An 18,413-nucleotide genomic window follows, 5' to 3' on the forward strand; every position below is an offset into this window, starting at 1 on the left:
CGCGTGCGTGAGGGTTTGTGGGAGTCTCCCTTGACGAGTCGATCTGTTGAATTTCCTAAAGATGGGAGTACCCTTTTTGAAAACTCGCAATCAAGAAGGAATTATGACGGTGGGAAATTGGTCTTCCATAGCATAAGTTATTCACGATAATGCACACATGTTCACTAGTCATGTCATAGAAATCTCTAGAGCGCTAGCATGCAGATCACGATGCAAAATTCGCTAGGGCCTCCCTCAAGAACCGACGCCTCATCTAGCCCCGTCTTCGCTAGAGGCAACTAACAACGATTGCAGGCCTCTTCGCTATGGATCTAGCCTCTATGGTCTCATTCCCCAAACACTAACATTTTATGTTTCGCCCCCTTGATTTTTTGGGAAGCTCCGCCACTGTCTCATTCATCTATGGCGAGGTCCTAGAGTCGCATGTTGGTAAGTGATGTCTTTGGTCCATGTAATTTTTCATTCATTAATTGGATCAAACAAAATTATCTTTGTCTTTCTAATCTTGTTCGTGAAGGCATTTTGTTTTTGCTAAGATGACAATATAGTGGTGTCCATGCGGGAGTGGTGTTTCGGAATATGGGTGCATATGCTCCCACAATTTTAAAATGCATGCACTTTCCTTTGACTAGTTGAAAGGACATGTCTTTGATCCTTAATAAGTTAGTAGTGTCATAGGTGATTTGACTTTCAGTTTTCTTCCAACAATTGATTTCAGCCCCACATGGTGACAATTTGTTAACTACTAGTACTTTTCTTAATTATTTTTCTCGAAAAGGGGAGAATATCCCAACCTCTGCATCAATTGACTAACACAACCATTTATCTTCCCTTTTGCAAACATGTCTGCTTAACTTTGATGTTTTTGAGATTGTACAAAGAAATTCAAAAGCCACATGCATGTAAATTTGATCAGAGAAAAGTGCGCTTTCATCCAAAAAAAAAAAAAAATAGGACACATGTGTTTCTTAAGATATATTTTTACCAAAAAAAAATCAGCAATATGACGTTTAACCGGTACAAATTTGATTGTAACTTTTTAACAAAAAGCAACACGGACATTTGTTATTTTTTCTATGGTTCCAACTCTGCATCTAGTTAAATAAAATTATTGGACTAATCAGTAATTAAAGTTAAATCTTAAATACATGTTTCTTCTGTTTGTGCAGGGAGAGTAACCATAATGGGGTCGTGTCCTCATCCCGATCGATGACCCGCCCAACTTGGAGCCGCAAGTAGGCTGCAATGCTATTGCGTTAATGGATCGCCGTACCACTTACTGCTGTATATACAATTGGAAGGCTACGTGTGAACCCCCTGCACCTAAAATCTAAAGATTTTTTATAGATTTTTGTTGGTTGCCACATACTCACATTGATGACGCAATTAATACTAGCTCATTTAACGGTCTCCTGCATTGAACTCTTCAATGCAAGACGTCGGCGATTCCTGTTATCAGGGAGACGATATCTATGATGCAGCAGATGTATTGATGTAAACCATTACCTGCACCAATTGATCGTAAACTAATTATTTTGCAATTGGCACTCCAAAGATTGAGACATCACAATCTCTAAATCTCTATCCGTGCTTAAAGTAGCCCCCTGCAATAGGGATTCAGGAGTTAGTTATTGAATTGACCACCAATAACAGACCAACAAACTCTAATAAAAGACTGGTGAAAAAACAGATTATAGTACAACTTTCAAAGCTGGCACCAAGTTAACGGATTGTTTCCTGGAAATCTATAGTGGCAGAAGATGCACCTTCTGGCATTTTGTGTTCTCTGTGCATATGTACTATAAACAGAATGAACATATATGCACATGTTTTTTCTCTTCTATGTATGCAACAAGTTCTTACCATGGAACGAATTATGGAGTCTGAAATTAGCAGCCATGAAGTAGAGCGCCACAAAAGAGGCCGCTAAGTGCAAACAAATCAGTCGTCTTTATACATCGTATCCACTTCAGAGTAACAAAGTTGAAAAGTAAAATTAAGAGGTAATAATGTCCCACAAAAAAAATAAGAAGAATTGATTAAAAACTTAACCCATCAGAATCATTTCACCAGTTTGGCAAGGGCACAAATAACACCAGCATACCAAACCAAACTGTTATATCACTTGGTAGGCCTGATATTGTATATAAAATTCTTCAAAACATTTTAATTTAGCGCGGTCTGCAATCTGCGCAACAAACAAAAAGAAGTTCAGCTTAGTAGGACAAACAGAAAAAGGCAGGACAAAAATGAAGTACAAAAGGAATGTACATTGAGGTAATTTCTGTTCTCCAAACGCAGAGCTGAAATATTGCAACACCAAATATAGCAATGGCACTAGTAGACTGGAGTAGTTAGTGCACAACAAAATAGTTGGCCAGAAGCAGTGGTGCAGCAGCAAGAGAATCAGCAAACATACAGTGTGTATCTAAGCCCCGTGTCATGTAGAAGTCCCTCAGCGGCTCAGTCTAAATATAAATATCTCCTGCATATTGGTAAGATAGGTATGGTATGTGATGATACTTGCCTAAATAAACTGGTGATTGCAACCATTTTAATTATGGGTTCAAGCACATCAATCAATATTAGTGGTCATGACAGAAAATGAAGTGGAAACGTCAAGATAGGAGGCAACAGCTAAATTTGCAACTGAAGTCAGTGTTACTAGTTTGCCTGATCCAATGTATGCTCCACAGATGTTAGTTTACACTATCTAGAACTGAGACGTCACTTTACATTATCTACTAGGGTAGAAGCGATCAGAGCCCATACAGTTGCACTGCTTAAATAGCTGGGAGTTGTGGTAACCTCAGAACTCTGATAGAAAAGTACCAAGAGCTGGCTGGATATGTTTATACTCAACAGCTCATGTCCAGCAGTATAACCACCAAAGGAAGACCAGGAATCCGTCAGGACACATTCACAGTTACATAAAAGCCCTGGTCATTGCTGTGGTGGGAGCATAACTTTTCTATTTATTTGAAGGATAACGTCTTTGAATGCCTCGCAACCATCAAAACTCTGCCCTTTATTACTCCAGTTCAGCAACCTGTCACGGAGATCAATTATAAAATCTTTATCTTGACCTGCCTGATTCAGCAATAAATTTACACACTTGAGCAAGTATGGGCACATCCTGGTTCTTAGTTCACTGACAAAATGACGACATGTATCTTCAGATTCAAAGATCGCTCCAGACATATCATCAATGATGTCAAGCCAGCCAAAGATGAGATATGCACCACTTAAAGCCCGTCTTTCATTAAAACCTCTATAGGTGGATGAAAAACCATCATGACCAAAATGATCTTTCATTTTTTCCTGCACTTCCTTTGACTCTAGAACTAGACCAGTGTTTGTGTAGTGCAGAATCACGTTACATTCCTGCTCACTAATACAGCTAGAGGACACAAGCAACACCCCTAAAGGAATCTGCAAATGCAGAAAATTAGGGCATGCGAGAGGGATGTCTGATGTGTCTTCATCTTGCACTTGACTAACAGCAGTAATGTTACTGAACTTCACACAGTGGTCATCAAATTCTTCAATAAGGGAACTGACAGGGTTGGTTGATGCATAAAGTTTCCCCGTAACCTCTGCTGTGGGTATTCGCAATTTCCTCCTGTGATTTACAGTACTAGTATGGTATGCATAACTGGGGCGTCTTTTGTTGTTCCTAGCCCAAGCATGTGATAAGTCCACCATATTGTTAGCCAATATCTGTCTTTCATCTACATTAGAAGGGCATAAGACCCACGAAAGGTAAAATGCTGCCCTCTGAGCAAGACTGATATCACTTATTGATTCAGCAGTTTTCTCCCTGGATAATATTTCTGATAAATAACCTTGTGAACCATTCTGATGAAAAAGTAAGGCAGTAGCAAAACTGAACCAGATAGGGAAATTTGTAATCATCAACCTAGCAGCACAGAGCAGGAGAAATTATCTTTCGGTTGGATAGAATGCTTAAAATCTAGATATATATTAGTATTTCCATATTAATAAACATACCAAGCAGAACTATATTCGAATTTGACCAATCCCTTTGATGATGGTTTTTTGCCAAAGTGTGATCCCTTTGATGGTTGTGATTGTATGCTGTTCCATAAAGAGTTGCCGCTTCTTGTGTTACCCAAACAAACCATAGCTTCTATGCAAGAAACAAGGTCCATAAATCTTCTGCATGATATGGGTCCAGTTAGTATGGCAAGCAAGTCCCTTTGCTGGCTTGGGAAATAAGCATGTGCGAAGGGAAACTTCTGCCCCAGTTCCATGGATATTCCCCATCCCATCGGCTCGAGAAGAACATCTAATACTGATGATACCATTGCTGTGCAAAGTTCTAGCACAGAACCCATACCCCTGCATACATAAGGAAAAATTATAAAGAGATCTCCTTAAACAGCCACCAGAGAATGTACGATGCATTGATACAATGTACAGAACCATTTGCATCCATAATAGTGTTGGATGTATACCATTTAGACCAGGAAGAAGGAAATGCTACAAAGATTAAATAATTATTAAGTCTCATGTTAATAAAGTTTCCATTTCAAGAGATTAAAACACTACTACCTCTGTCCGGATTTAATTGACTTCTATCAATACATTATTTGTTCAATAGACTTCTGTCCCCAGCGTCGATTAAATAGGAACGGAGGGAGTAGCAGACAATGAGATTTTAAAATGAATGCAATAAAATGCATCAATTAACTCAATTTCCAGCTACTTTGATTCCAACCTTTGCAGAGTTCACTTGGACATGCCCATTACCCTGTTTCCTAAAATGAACTTCAACTTTGCTGGTTTCAGGCTCAAGGAAAAAACACCTTTAATTGTACTTTGTGTAATTTTAGTAGCGAGTGTAAAAATACTTGGAGAAGTCAACTGACAGTAACACACAAACTCAGAGTCAAACAGAATATGGATCAGCTAGGACCAAGTATTATGAGGTGTGAACTTACGTTGCAAGAAACCATATATGGAGTAATGATCGCATCTCCAAGAATGCAGGCGGGGAGCAAACCAAACATATTACAATCACACGCCATGATACCCGATCATGTAACTCTTTCCTCAGATAAAGCAAGGGCCTTGCAACTGCTTCCCGTAGCATCTCTGAAAGATCATGTTTTAGAACCGATGGGTCGAGATGCCACAGAAGGGCCCTACCACACACAAACGCAAAAATGCGATGCAAATCAGTAAAAGCGTAAGAAAAATAGCAGGCTGATTTTCCTCAAGTCAGGCAACAGAGGAAATCATCACCTAACGTAAGCACAAATAAGATAACAGGGTGCCGATAACTCAAAATTGTACTCACAAAGCAGTGGATTAGTTTTTTTTTCAAGTAGAGGGTTAACAAACAAAAAGATATGTACAGTGGACCAAAAAGATCAATGTATTCCGGGATTCCTGTCGCTCTTTAACATGTGTTGCCTTATTTTCTATAGTATCTTTCGGAATATACTATAATACAGTACATCACACCCTTGACGAATATTGTATTACATCATTAAATCTTTCTTCCACTAAAGCCCATATATAACTGTCCCAAGCATACCTCGGCGGGATCGAGCCATCACCGGGAAGCACTTGATAAGATGGATGCCTTGCTAAATCGATGCCGATGGTACCCATTTCATAACCGGTTTCTCCATCTTCTCTGTAATATGGCAAAGGAAAGAGAGACTGGTAATGTGGAGATAGCAGCGCCGTTTTCACAACGGCGTGCAGAAGGTCATAAGAGTGACCCGCAACTGCACAAGATAAAGTCACGAAATATCAGCACTGACGGCAATAACATTTCTTACCTACATGCAAAATGAGAGGGGGGCAGGCAAACATAAGTTTCATGTGGTAAGCTCTGAACTGCAACAGAAACTGAGTTGGATGACAAATAATGCCGTGCCAGTTTAAAGTTGGTCTAACAGTGACAGCATTGCTATATACTGCATTCAATTCGGGGAGAGAATAGAATGAGAGGGGAGAGGGGACTGATTCTCACCATCAAGATCCCCCAATTTATCGACGAGGGCAGCACAGGAGCGGACCAGCTCGCAGCAGTCCCCGGGGGAGACGGAGCTCCCGAAGCAGAGCATCTCGCCGCCGCTCCGTTCGTCGGTCCGCACCACTCGGCACGAGGCCGAGTCGGAGAGCGCGGAGACGGTGGTGCGGACCAGGCAGTCCAGGCGAGCCCTATCCACCTGCAACGGAAACACGCGCTCGCTTACACCACCAACCAACCAAGGTTCCTGCAGTGGTAGAGAACAGATGGATTGCCTCTTGTGGGTCGAAGCACATGAGGGAGAGCGCGGCGTCGAGGACACCGGTTCCGGAGGCGGGGGCGCTGGGGCTGAGGGCCGCCGCGAGGGAGGAGATGGAGGCGGAGAGTGATTCGCCGCCGGCGGGGCGGGAAGCTACCTCGGCGAGCAGGCGGGTGAGGTCGTTGAGGGGAGGAGGCGCCATTTTTGGGGGGCGGGAGCGGGAGATGTGGTGGTCGCCGGCGCCGGCGCCGCTGCGTCAGTGTGCGAGCGAGCCTCAGAGAGAAGCCGAAGTGGGGGAGGACGGGACGAGAAAGACGGGCCAGGTGGGCTTTTGGGCTTTAGTTCAGTTCAATTAGAAATGGGCCTCCCGTTCCAAATCCACTTTGGCTCATATTACAGAATTTTCAGAAAAGAACTAGGGTGTACATATAGGGTACATATTCTAGGTGCGCATATAAAGTTTCATGGGAAAAAACTTTTTTGAAACCCGTGTAAAAAAATACAATTTTGATCCTCCAAAATGACTTTTCACCAGATATTATTTTGTATTTTTTGCCTAGACAATATAAATGTTTCTTCTTCACAAAAATATCTGAGATAAAACAAAATACACATACATGTAGATTCTGAATTTATTTTTGAAAACATATTTAATGGGGCCATCTAGTCACGTGGCCAAAACATGTGCATATTGTAGACTTTGCTGTTTGATTTTTTTTTCAACATACTTTGTTGTTTGATTGTGTATGCCCGCATATGCAGAGACCAGTGATTAAGCTCTTTCATAGTTGTGTCAAATTCAAGCTCTAAACCCTGAACCTTGATAATAAGATCAAAAGATGCCTCCGGGTCTAGCATAGAACTTAAGAAATTTTGGAAATCGATCGATCATGCTTGGCTGTGGTGGAGAAGATTGTCAGTAGAGGGGGTCTCGTTGCTTCTCTTGACAATGTCGGTTTTTCTGAACTGGTTTTGGCAACAGGTTGGTACGGAGATAGTTTGCTCATGGTGAAAATGTTCAAGTCCCTTTTCACTCGGCTATGGCTATAATGATTCTTATAAAGATTTATTTGTCGGTGAGGAAGAAACTGGATGCAATGCAGATAGAATGGTGGAAGAAGCCACCAGATGGAAAGCTTATGTTCAATGTGGATGCAGCTTTTGATTTAGAATATGGGAGAGGATCTATCAGGGTAGTAGCTCGGGACTCCTCCGGCCATTGTGTTGATGCGATGAATCAATTTCTACCGCATGTAGTAGATACTCCAATGGCTCAAGTGTATGCTTTCATAGAAGGTTTAGTGCTTTCCCAATCATTGGAAGCAACAAATTTATTATTCAAACCGATTGCATGCAGGTAGTAGATACAATGAAGAATGGGAGGATTCTTGGCAAACTAATCAGCTGCAATATATGACGATTGCAACATTTTGTGGAGTGGTTTTGGTAATGTTTCAGTAAAGTTTTGTTATAGGGAGGCAAATCAGGTGGCGCATGAGTTTGCTAGGGTCTAGGAATGCCTACACTTCTAGTAATTCTTATAATTGGGTCGACGAACCCCTAGGTTTATTATTAGCAAACAATATAACTTTGCTATCTGATCATTAAAGCCTGACGCGTGGCTTTTTCATCAAAAAGCAAAATTCTTCGAGAAAACAAAATCTTTGCATATTCTCACTCTCCGGAGCAACGCTGGAAAAGAAATGAAGAACAATGCCCCACGAGGTTCACGTCCATGAATGTCTAGCTTGCTTTGCTCAAAAGCAAAAAAGGAGCTCTCTTTTCTTGCATTTAAAGTCGCAGGTGAAAAAATATTACAAAGGCAAAAATATAAATGCCAAAGTACTGATTAGTGATGAGCAACGGTGCCGACTTTCCTCTGCCGATTTCTTTTCGATAATGTCCCATGCTTGTTGATGAAAAGACAAAGCCCATTCACATTAGCAGAATTTCAGCGAACACAGCGTGGTAGGTTGAAATACCACTGCGAGACCCCTCAAGAACTAAGAGCTCGCGCGCGTTCGCTCTGTCTACACGCTCGCTGCTCATCACCAGCGAGAGAATCACACCATGTGGCGAGCAGCCGCCTCCCACCTCCTCCTTCACCAACGGCCATCCACGGCAGCCGCCACGGCATTGTACACTCTGCGGAACCTCTGCCATTTCCCGCCGCCATCTCCGGCGGAGGCGAAGTTCACGCCGGCGGAGGCTCAACGAATGGTGCGGCTTGTTGGAGTGGAGCTGCTAAAGAGGCGGCTGCGGGACAGCCCAGACGAGGTGTTAGGCCATGGCGAGTTTCTCGACGCGTGCGTGGAGGCTGGCGCGGCGCGCACGCGTGGCCAGGCGGAGGAGCTGGCGCAGGCGATGGACCAGTCCGGCAGCGTGGTGCTCTTCCGGGGAATGGTCTACCTCCACCCAGAGAAGGTGACATTTACAAAATTGCTAAGATTATGTGTTTTCATGATTCCATGACGAATATTGACGATCTGGATACTGGATTCTCATTCCAACCGATACTCTGCATGAGTAGAGCTACTGCATATGCTACTGTTTTATAAATGTTCTTGCGAGACAGAGGAAAGGCCCCCGCGTCGCTCCCTCCCCTGGGCGACACGGGCGGCGAAGCAAATCCCGGCCAGCCACCACCGCAACCCCACCCACCTCCTCCTCTGCCGTCGCCGGTGTGCTCCGTCGGGCAAAGCCCGCGCGGAGCCGGCGGCGGCAGGACCCGTTTCTCCTCCGGCCGGGAGGGGCTGCTCACGGGATTGGGGAGCCCGTGCCAGCGAGATTCGCTGCGGGCGTCCATGGCGGCTGGAGCAGGTGGTGGCGCTGGGGTGGTTGAGCTGGTGGGCGCGGAGGAGGAGCCCTGCGCGCGGCGGTCCGGGCGCTGCGGCTGGCGGCGGCGATGCGGGCCCGATCTGGGCTTGGCTTGGGCCGGGCGGGCCTGGGCAGATGCGGTTGCTGGGCAGCTCGCCGTGCTGCTTGGTGGCCGGACCTGAGGATGACGGGGCCTGGCCGGGCGTGCGCGGGGAGGAGATGCGGGGGTGGTGGTCGCTGCTTGGGGGGGCTTGCCTCCTTCGGTTGGTATGCTCAGAGGCGGGCGAGGATGCCGGTGGCAGCCCTTCCAGGGGCGTGTTGGACTGCTGCGGGAAGAGATGCGGGTGGCCGTGGGGGGCACGGTGGTGTTTCTGCCGGCGCCCGGAGGTCGGCCGGCGGTGCAGTCCAGGGCTGGGTGTGGCGGCCGTGGTGGTGATGGTGGTTGAGGGAAGGGAGGTGGTCTGGCCAGAAGCTTGAAGCAGGATGACATGATAAGCTCCGGGCTAATGCCTTGCCATCGGTGGCTGGCCGGCCGGCAGCTGGCCGAGGCCGGCGATGGCGACGGCTTCGGGCGCCGCTTCCTTCTTGAAGGCATCGCCGAGGTGATGTTTTGTCATCCTGTCCGGAAGAGCTCCGGGGTAATCCCTAGATCCGCCGTGATCGGTCGGTGGCGGCGCTTTTGTGTCGTCTTCCCTCTTGGGGGCATCGATTTGGAGCTGCTTTGGTCGGAGGGACCCGTGGAAGATGGTTGGTGTTGGCGTCGTGGGCTGCGTGGCAACGATGACAATGGTGAGCGGATCGGAGTTGCGGCATGTCCTTCGTCACCCCTGCCATGATGGTGAAGTCGGAGCTGCGAGGCGACTTGTGGCAACGATGCCACTTGATTGGTGCTTGCGTCGGTGCAAGGCGTGCAACTTTCTCCTTTGAAGATCACGGTTGAAGTCGGAGCTGCCTCCTCCTCGACGTGCTTGGGGGTCGACTGTTTGGCATAGGCTCACATTGGCTGCAGTGTCGTTCGCGGCGAGGGTCTCGGTGGCGGTCGTTTAAGGTGAAGTCGGAATCGCTGGCTCGTGGAGGAGTGACGACGATGACGCTCGATGACATCCTCATCGATGGCTTTTCTTCTCGCTGGCGTGTGTGCTCCGTGTGGGTAGCCAGGTTGGCCGGGGTGTCCAGTGTGTGTTGTTGGTTTTCGCCCAATTTTCTCCTAAAAATTGGGCACTTTCTTCTTAATTAATGGATGAGGCAAAGCTTTTGCCTCCGTTTCAAAAAAAAAAAATGTTCTTGCAAGCATATACTGTTTTGAAGGGAAATGTATAAAGGTTCAGAGCTCATACATTTAGACATGTAAAAAAACGAAATTTTGCAAGAACAATTAGACAAAAACAAAAATTAGATAAGTTGTCGGAAATAAGAAAAATAAGGGAAAACCAGGGACATACAAAGCAAAACCATGAATATTCTAGAAAAAATAGTGCAACATGTGAGAATTCTACAAATGGATTTTATAAAAGAATGTAGAAAAGGGAATGTTGTAATACAAAATATCTGGATTTCCAGAGTATTAATGAATATCATACGTCTTTTTTCCTCCTATAATCTTGTATTTTTGTTTCTTAATTTTCATGTTTTCTGAAATCTTCTTCTAGATATTTCCTTTTCTTTCTAAACTTCCCACTTTCTATATTATATTCAGTTTCATCGTTTTTCCAATCTTTTATTCTAAAATTTAAATGCACTGCCACAAAGTTCTCTCTAAAACTTCTTCTAGTAAGCAGGATATCAAATTAGATGGTTTTGAAATACGAGAGAAAACAATAAAATCCAAATCTGTTGCCACAAAGGTGTCTCTAAATCCTCTGGTCCTGTCTTATGGTTCCGATATTTCTGGTTACTGAATTTTCAGCTCATATATGTTGATTGGTTATTGATCGTCTTCAGGTAGTGAACCTGGTTAGAAGTGTCGTTCCGCCTGTACTCGAGATCCAGAATGATGTGAGAAAAGAAGAGTTTGAGCTACTGAAAAAGAAGAAAGAAGAGATTGACAGGCAGGCGCACAAGCAAGTCAAGCGAATCCTCTGGTCTGGCTTACTGTTCTTGCAGACCACATTAGGCCTCACTTTCCGTTTCACGTTCTGGGAGTTCTCCTGGGACGTTATAGCGCCAGTCGCCTTCTTCGTGACCAGTTCTGACCTGCTTGTCGGCTATGCCTATTTCCTTGTTACCTTACGCAAGCTGTCATATCGAAGCTACATGGAGAGGCTGTTTGAAACAAGGAGGAAGAAGCTCTACGACAAGGAGGGTTTTGATATGGAGAAGTACCTGGAAATGGAGAAACACATAAAGTGTCCCCTGGGAGGTGAATGCACTGAAGGTTGTAAGTTTCATGAGTCAGGGCTAGTAACACCAGCAAATTTCTCAGTTCTTACTTATACTTCGTTCTGAAAATAGCTTTTGTTACTGAACTTTTTTAACACCAAGTTTACATGGATTGAACACCAGCTGCTACCAAAGCGATCTTCAGAGAAATAGAGAGGCGGATGCAGGACGGGCAGGACGAGATTGTCAGCCACGGCCAGCTCCTCGACGTTTTGCTGGAGAGCAGCCTCAAGCGCACAGAGGCGGAGGAACTCGTGCAGAAGATGGACGACTTCAGCTTGGTGATGCTCGTCCGGGGCAAGACCTACCTCAACCATGAGAAAGTGAGTAGGTGGCATTACTAAATTTGTTAGATTCTCCATTTGCACCCAACTTTATCAGCTAAGTGACTCCTAGGGTTAAAATAAATGCCATCAGATTTGTGGTGAAAAATATCATCATAAAATAACACAACTTTATAAACTTGCACTAACATATTCATCGGCAGTCCAAATTACATACTGAAAACTTTGTTAAGATCATGTGCAGACCAATCGTATATACGTGATATTATACATACACTGCACGTTGGACCAAGTATCATGGCTGCTTTTCTCACTTTCCACTAGTAGTTTATATTATAAAAAAAAACCGTTCACTTTTCACCAGGCAATTTACAAGCTGTTGGATCTATCGACCAAAGATGATTATGTGCCAGTCTGTGTAACTAGTATTGGGCATATATGAAGGATTACATATTAAATCCTCAAAAGGACAGACAGCATGTGACTTAAAATTGGTATACCATCAATTTTCAGGAGTGGCAGTGTGCGACTGAACATGTCACGTCTTAGAAAAGGGGCAATATTTGTTACGCAAGATATGCACAAAATGCAGTTATATTAATGAATTATATTTGTCAATTTTTTAGGTTGTGAACCTGATTAGAAGGGCTGTGCCTTTTGCACTCGCCCCAGAGAACGACGCGAGAAAAGAAGAGTTCAAACAACTCCAGGCAAAGATGGAAGAGATAAACAGCCTGGCTCACAAGCATGCCATGCGAATTCTATGTGTTGGCTTTGCATACTTCCTGCTCCAATTCGCTCTCTTATTCCGCCTTACGTTCTGGGAGTTCACATGGCATGAGACAGAGCCGCTCGACCTTACCATAGCCGGCATCCAGCTGATTATTTGCTACGGATATTTCCTCCATACCTCGAGTAATCCGACGTTACAAGACTTCAGGCAGAGGCTGTTCTTGGCAAGGAGGAGAAAGCTCTGCGCCAAGCATAGATTTGATATAGACAGATACCTGAAGTTGCAGAAACACCTTTAGGTACCCTCAGGAAGGTGATAACTGATCTCAAGGCAGTAAGCATTATGGCCTGTAACGCCAGAGCTGAAATTTCGCAGTTGTTAATTGACGCTGATAGTGTCCTGTCTCTCTGATTTTTATAATAGCTTCCTTTGGGTTCCTTTAATTGAAAGAAGAACTTATATTATTGTTGCTACCAAAGCGATCTTGACATGAATCAGCAATCACCTACTAGACTAATATTAGAGCCTTATCTGTGCCAAATTCCCCATGTATGGACGCATTACTGCAAATCCAAGGATGTAGAAGTGGGATAAGTGGGATAGGTGGCTCTTTTTCCTTCTTAATAAATCCAGATGTACGAGCAAATCAATAAAAGCCACACCCACTCATCCCACTTCTACATCCCAGCAAATCAATAAAAGCCAAACACAAGGATCCAATCTCGCTTGGTTGGGGAAGTCGATGTACGAACCCCCAACCTAAGTTCAAGTCTTCGTTGATGGAAATTTATTCTACTTATATTATGGGAGGCTTATTTTTAGTTTTCCTTTAATGCTAGGTATGTACTCCATAGATTAAAGACCGGTTGTTTGTTAGTGTGGGTATTATCTAAGTAAACTTTTGCCGGTATTGATGGTTACCATATAGGGCAATGAACGTTAAGAGGGGAAAAAGGGACAGAGATTTGGTGCACATGGGCACCAGTGATCTCGTTTTTTAAATAAATCAAAAATCATATTTTTGAGTTTCAAAAAATTCTGAAAAAAAATCTGCATATAGCCTACAATGTATCCCACAAACGTGTAAAATATCAATTTCAAATATTTTATGTTTTAAGCTACGAAAAAATAACAAAAGTGCAGATCTGAGTAGTCATTTTCAAATCTCCAAAAACATGTCATACTTTGTTATTTTTGTCTAGCACAAAGTAAACAGAATTTTGGGTTGGGATTTTGCATGATTGTGAGATATATCACTGACAATCTCCAGAATTATTTTTTCAGATTTTTTGATAACTTATAAACATTTCTAAAAAAAATTAATGGCGAGAGCTCGGGAGCCAAAAGCACTTTTCGGGAAAAAAGAATGAATCTCATCAATTGCAATAAGCAAACATACCTATTGCAACATCTGATAATTTGATCATGGTCTTTCTTCCAATTATATTTTCTCAGAAAAGGTCCTTGTAATGGCTTCCCGTAGCATCGCTGAAAGGTCGTGTTTTAGAATTGATGTATCAAGATGCCACAGAAGGGCCCTAACACACACAAACAGAAAATGTAAAGCGGCTCAGTAAAATATGTAAGAAATGGCAGGGAGATGTTTCTCAAGGAAACAGGAGAAGCACAGAAAAAAAGTAAGTGTGCCAATAACTCAATACTGTGTACCAGGTAAAAGTCAAAATTACATGAGAAGAGAGGGTTAACAAACGAAAACAAACACTCCAGGCCCAGGGATTACTTTTTGCACATTAACATGTATTGCCTTATTTTTTCCATCAAGCTCCCAGCCAAAAATTACATGTAAACATCATGTTCATGTATCTATCTAAATTAACAGAAAGAAGGGTGTGGACTATCTCTATCACTGTGATTTATGCTTTTATCAAAATCTACAAGACATAGAGGAGCACAAGAGAATACTAACTCCCATCGATTAGCTTGCGGTGCAGTTGAGTTAATTAGGCTGTTATCCAAAATTGAGAAGCAAGCAAGTCTATTTACAGACTGTTTTGCTCTTGTATTTGATGCAGTAATGTGTCCCATTGATTATCTTCTCTCTCACAATGGCACACTTCCTACTTAGCACAGCAAAGGGAAGCCACAAATGCAGATATAGCTTCCAACTTCGCAAGCAATGCAGAACAGCTCAAGGAAGCATGTGCCACAAGAACTAATTGCTCAGGGATTTACCATTGCAAGTGTATACAGTAGCACAGGTAAGATCATACCTACAGTTTCAGCACAGTTCTGCTGCAGATCTTCAGTTAAACAGAAAGGGATCCTAATCAATTGGATTTCAGACAACAGGAACCAGATTAGCATGGAAGGTGAATTCAACACAATCGTGGAGCTGATTACATCACTGGATCATAAACAGAGACAATTGCATGGAACCAAATCATAAATAGAGGAACTCAGGACAATATAACTCTTATACCAGAGTAGATAACACGTGTATCATTAAAATTGCTCCGATAACTTATTTTATCATGTCGAAGACCACAATTAGCTTCCACAGCTCTTCAGCACTGATAAACTGCTGAATGCTGATCTAAATTCTGGAGAAGCAATTTTCATGCATTGCTTCTCAACCAAATTCATGGCATATATCATTTTCCTCCTGGCTTTTGGTTATCATTAGCCGTGTCTTTCCCGGATACAGCAGCCGTTGCTGCTGCTGTCATGGCTGCAGCCGCTGCACCAACCTTCACACCTCCTGCAGCTTTCATCGCCCCAGCGATTTTCGCAAATGCTGCTACACCACCAACTAGGGCTGCACGCAGAGCTACCATGGGTCTGATCTCCATGGTATTCTTCCTGGAGGAGTTGATACATAAATGAGCATTTTCAGCACATATTAAACACAGTCAACGTCAATGCATTTCCAATCTTTTACAGCTACATGAACAATAATGATCCTATGGTCTGCAGGCGTACACTTTCAGTTACCTTGCCCTATCTCTACATGCACACTTGCAGCATTTATGTGGTTTTAGCATAGCTTTTGGGAGGGTTCTAATAACCAACGAATGGCAAGTGCTCTCCCTTGTTTAAATCCTATTTCAATCAGAACTTTCCGCGTCGATCCTTTTTATTACGTTTTGTTTTTACTCGTATACTGGGAGTTACTCTATGCATTGCTTGACACAAAACCAATAGTGGATTTGTTTTTGTCTTTTGTTGAATCTTTTTCACGGCTCCATGAAGTACATAGCCTAAAGTCAGATGATGAGATGAACTTGCAAGATAGAATGATCTCGCTTTTGGCCTAAAGACTATGTCTGAATCTCCTGTAAAATGCTCCACGAGATGGTAGATAATGTAAAATGCACTAAGCATGTTCTGAGATTAACTACAACTCTGCTACCGAGCAAACATGCAGATAAAACTTGACAAGAAAACAAGATGGAACAGGATACACCACAAGTTTGCAATGCAGCATGCTGGCAGCTACATCCAATCGTCCAGGTATCAAGTTCAGTAGAGATGGCCTACGTGACTATGCAGGGGCGGATCTGGATTGTGTGCCGGGTCTGCACCGGCACTGAAACACCCAGAAATTGTGGAGGTCGGGTGGGGCTTAACTTAAAACTGGATGACGACAAGCTCATACCTCAACACCAAATGGCCAAAGATTGCAGAGGGGGTTGGAGACAGCAGGAACACGGCGTCGCGATGAGGAAAAATGGGGACGGTTGTCAGCGGGGCGATGGCGGAGACGCGAGGTGGGAGGCGGGAGCGGGAAGGGGATGGCGGGGCGGGTCTGAAGCGTCCGGTGCTGGCGCTAACCACGGCGCGGCGGCGGCGGCGGCTGTGGATCGGAGGAGGGATATGTGGAGGGATGCGTTGGCGTTGGGTTGGATTGGGATTTGGGAGGTCAACCAAACACGACGAAGGTACGAGGGACGAGAAAAAGAAGACGAGCTCGGTGTGGATGATGCGAATCTAGGAAAATTATAGAGTGAAATGCATCATCGGTCCTGGAAGTTACCGGCTATGTCTAAAACAGTCCTCAAACTTAGAACTTGTCTTATTTCAGTCCCCCAACTTGCTCCAAATATCCATCTACGATCCGAAATACGAAGGTCCACAGTATACTGCTAATGTGGCAGGCCTACAGTGGCGTTCAAGGGTGTGATTCCGCGTCTGCGTCTCTCCCAGGCGGCGGCGGCGGAAAATTTCCTGCTCCAATCTCCGGCATCTGCGTTGGGCCCCTCTCCTTCCGCTTGCCGCTCCGGCGGTAGGAGGGAGGGGGACCCCGTTTTTTGCATGGTACTTAGGGCTAGGAGTTCTCTGGCATGGCGCGCCGTTGGGGTGGTGGGAGCGGCGCCCGGGCAAATAAATCTGCCTCAACTCTTCTCCCACACCGGCGCTGTCCTTCATGGCGGCGTCTCGGAGTTGGTGGCATCAGAAGCTTGCCGATCTTTCGGATCGGTGGCTTTAGGGTTCATGGATGGTGTCGGCGAGGCGGCGGCGACGACTCCATCAGATGGTTTTTTCCTCCTGCTCTGTCCCCGTTGCTGCGGCGTGGTCTCCGACGCCAAGGTGGAGCAGAGAGGATTCGTCCAGGAGTACGTGCAGACGGTGGTCTGTACTGGTGACAGCTGGAAGATGGTGCACCTTGTGGTGGGTTCGTGGTTGAAGGCTGATGGTTCTGGTTCCCTACTCCGACATCGTCGTGCGTGGGTGCCCGTCTTTGGCTCGATGGCGTGTCCAGGGACATGTTGCCCTGGTCTGATTCTTTCAACGGCAATGGTTTGTCCTATGGCAAACTACATTGGAGGTCCGAAAAGCTGATGATCAGCGATGGAGCCGCGTCGAGCTCAGGTGAAGAGGTGATCTGCCCATTTTTTCCTTGGTGGCTGCTACGGTGGTGCCAAAGAAGATGGATAGGCGTTAGTTTGTCACATAGGTTTATCCTATCTTTCCAGATCTGTAAGATCGGTGTATACGTACTTTGTATCTCGTCTTTTATTTATCAATGAGAATCGTATTACCATGCAAAAAAAATACAGTGGCGTTCAAGGCTGCCCCAGAACAGAACCTGAAGTGACTTACGTGTGGGTCCCATTTGTCATTGGTGGAAGAACAGAAAAACTGAACGCACGGAGAGAGGAGTCCAACTCACGTCTACCTGCAGCCAACGCGAGCGGAACACAACAACCCCATATTTTTTGAGTTAAGGGATGGGATGCTAGCGCTATGTCTTTATTTTCTTGGTAATTTTAGCGTTCTCATGTTATTGACCAAGTGCCAGCCCTTCTTTTTTGAAAAATATCAGCACGTTTATAAACTAGGATCAATGACTTCCCTCAAAAACATACTCCCTCCGTTCATAATTATCCTACATGATAGGTTTAGTTAAAGTAAAACTTTGTAAAGTTTGCCTAAACTATAAGAAAAATATAAGTTTCTAAAAATATAAATTAGCACTCTAGAATCATCTTAAAATGTATTTTTATATTATATAAATATGCAATTATAGATGTTGATATTTTCTGTTACATCTTTGGTCAAACTTATTTTCTTTTTAACTCTAAGTGAAGCCATAAAGAAAAATGGACGGAGTACATCCAGTTGTTCTTGGTAGTATTTGAACTAGGATTTTGCAATTGAATTGGGTGTTTCCCAATAATATATACAAGCACCTTTATTGTATTAGTCTTGAAATAGTTTCAATTATACAAAAATTATACAAAATATTAGTTTTGTAAAAAAAATTATAAAATCTTTACCTTTGTCATAACAATCCTCGATAATAAATCTTGTTACACAAAAATTTGCTTGCAAAAATCTCTTACTTCCTTGATTTTATTTGCGTCAGCTATTTAACTGTGTGTGAAAGTATAGAGATGGTAAACCTAGAGGGGGGGGTGAATAGGTTTCTACAAATTTTAATTCTTTCTTTGCAATATTAGGCTTTGCGGAATA

At 43.9% G+C, this 18,413-nt stretch overlaps 2 protein-coding genes and 1 non-coding gene across 10 annotated transcripts; 1 reads left to right on the forward strand and 2 right to left on the reverse strand.

The window, feature by feature from the left end:
* Positions 1–1,004: 1,004 nt before the first annotated feature.
* LOC127311277 (uncharacterized) lies at positions 1,005–6,505 on the reverse strand. Of its 7 annotated transcripts, none has more exons than XM_051341669.2 (9): positions 6,283–6,505; positions 6,008–6,206; positions 5,564–5,759; positions 4,965–5,168; positions 4,012–4,362; positions 2,833–3,919; positions 2,272–2,485; positions 1,864–2,188; positions 1,005–1,604 (listed from the first exon to the last, which is right to left on the reverse strand). In XM_051341669.2, the coding sequence occupies exons 1-6, from the start codon at positions 6,466–6,468 to the stop codon at positions 2,944–2,946; spliced, it is 2,112 nt and encodes a 703-aa protein (XP_051197629.1). In that variant the 5' UTR covers positions 6,469–6,505; the 3' UTR covers positions 1,005–1,604; positions 1,864–2,188; positions 2,272–2,485; positions 2,833–2,943. The 7 variants fall into 7 exon arrangements, with proteins under 7 accessions (XP_051197629.1, XP_051197628.1, XP_051197626.1 ...); XM_051341668.2 differs by having other exon boundaries at positions 2,809–3,919; XM_051341666.2 differs by having other exon boundaries at positions 2,773–3,919.
* Positions 6,506–8,288: 1,783 nt separating this feature from the next.
* Positions 8,289–12,883, forward strand: LOC127311276 (uncharacterized). The gene is made up of 4 exons (XM_051341664.1): positions 8,289–8,690; positions 11,025–11,457; positions 11,586–11,785; positions 12,373–12,883. Exons 1-4 carry the CDS (start codon positions 8,337–8,339, stop codon positions 12,775–12,777), a joined length of 1,392 nt encoding a protein of 463 aa, XP_051197624.1. The 5' UTR covers positions 8,289–8,336; the 3' UTR covers positions 12,778–12,883.
* Positions 11,752–16,381, reverse strand: LOC127316210 (uncharacterized). Of its 2 annotated transcripts, none has more exons than XR_011748401.1 (4): positions 16,096–16,381; positions 14,711–15,299; positions 13,879–14,017; positions 11,752–11,766 (listed from the first exon to the last, which is right to left on the reverse strand). It is a non-coding gene; the product is annotated as an uncharacterized protein (transcript). The 2 variants fall into 2 exon arrangements; XR_011748400.1 differs by lacking the exon at positions 11,752–11,766 and adding an exon at positions 12,621–12,753.
* Between the last annotated feature and the right edge of the window lie 2,032 nt (positions 16,382–18,413).

Source organism: Lolium perenne, chromosome 7 (genome assembly GCF_019359855.2).
Source record: "Lolium perenne isolate Kyuss_39 chromosome 7, Kyuss_2.0, whole genome shotgun sequence".
In the NCBI taxonomy this organism is placed as follows: Eukaryota; Viridiplantae; Streptophyta; class Magnoliopsida; order Poales; family Poaceae; genus Lolium; species Lolium perenne.

Excerpts from the sequence above, each read along its gene's own strand:
- LOC127311277 (XM_051341671.2), bottom strand. The coding sequence starts at position 6,468 with ATGGCGCCTCCTCCCCTCAACGACCTCACCCGCCTGCTCGCCGAGGTA. Across the intron at positions 6,207-6,282 it reads TGTGCTTCGACCCACAAGAG|GTGGATAGGGCTCGCCTGGA; the intron begins GCAATCCATCTG and ends TTTCCGTTGCAG. Across the intron at positions 3,920-4,011 it reads TTCGAATATAGTTCTGCTTG|GTTGATGATTACAAATTTCC; the intron begins GTATGTTTATTA and ends CTGTGCTGCTAG.
- LOC127311276 (XM_051341664.1), top strand. The coding sequence starts at position 8,337 with ATGTGGCGAGCAGCCGCCTCCCACCTCCTCCTTCACCAACGGCCATCC. Across the intron at positions 8,691-11,024 it reads TCTACCTCCACCCAGAGAAG|GTAGTGAACCTGGTTAGAAG; the intron begins GTGACATTTACA and ends GATCGTCTTCAG. Across the intron at positions 11,458-11,585 it reads GGGAGGTGAATGCACTGAAG|CTGCTACCAAAGCGATCTTC; the intron begins GTTGTAAGTTTC and ends ATTGAACACCAG.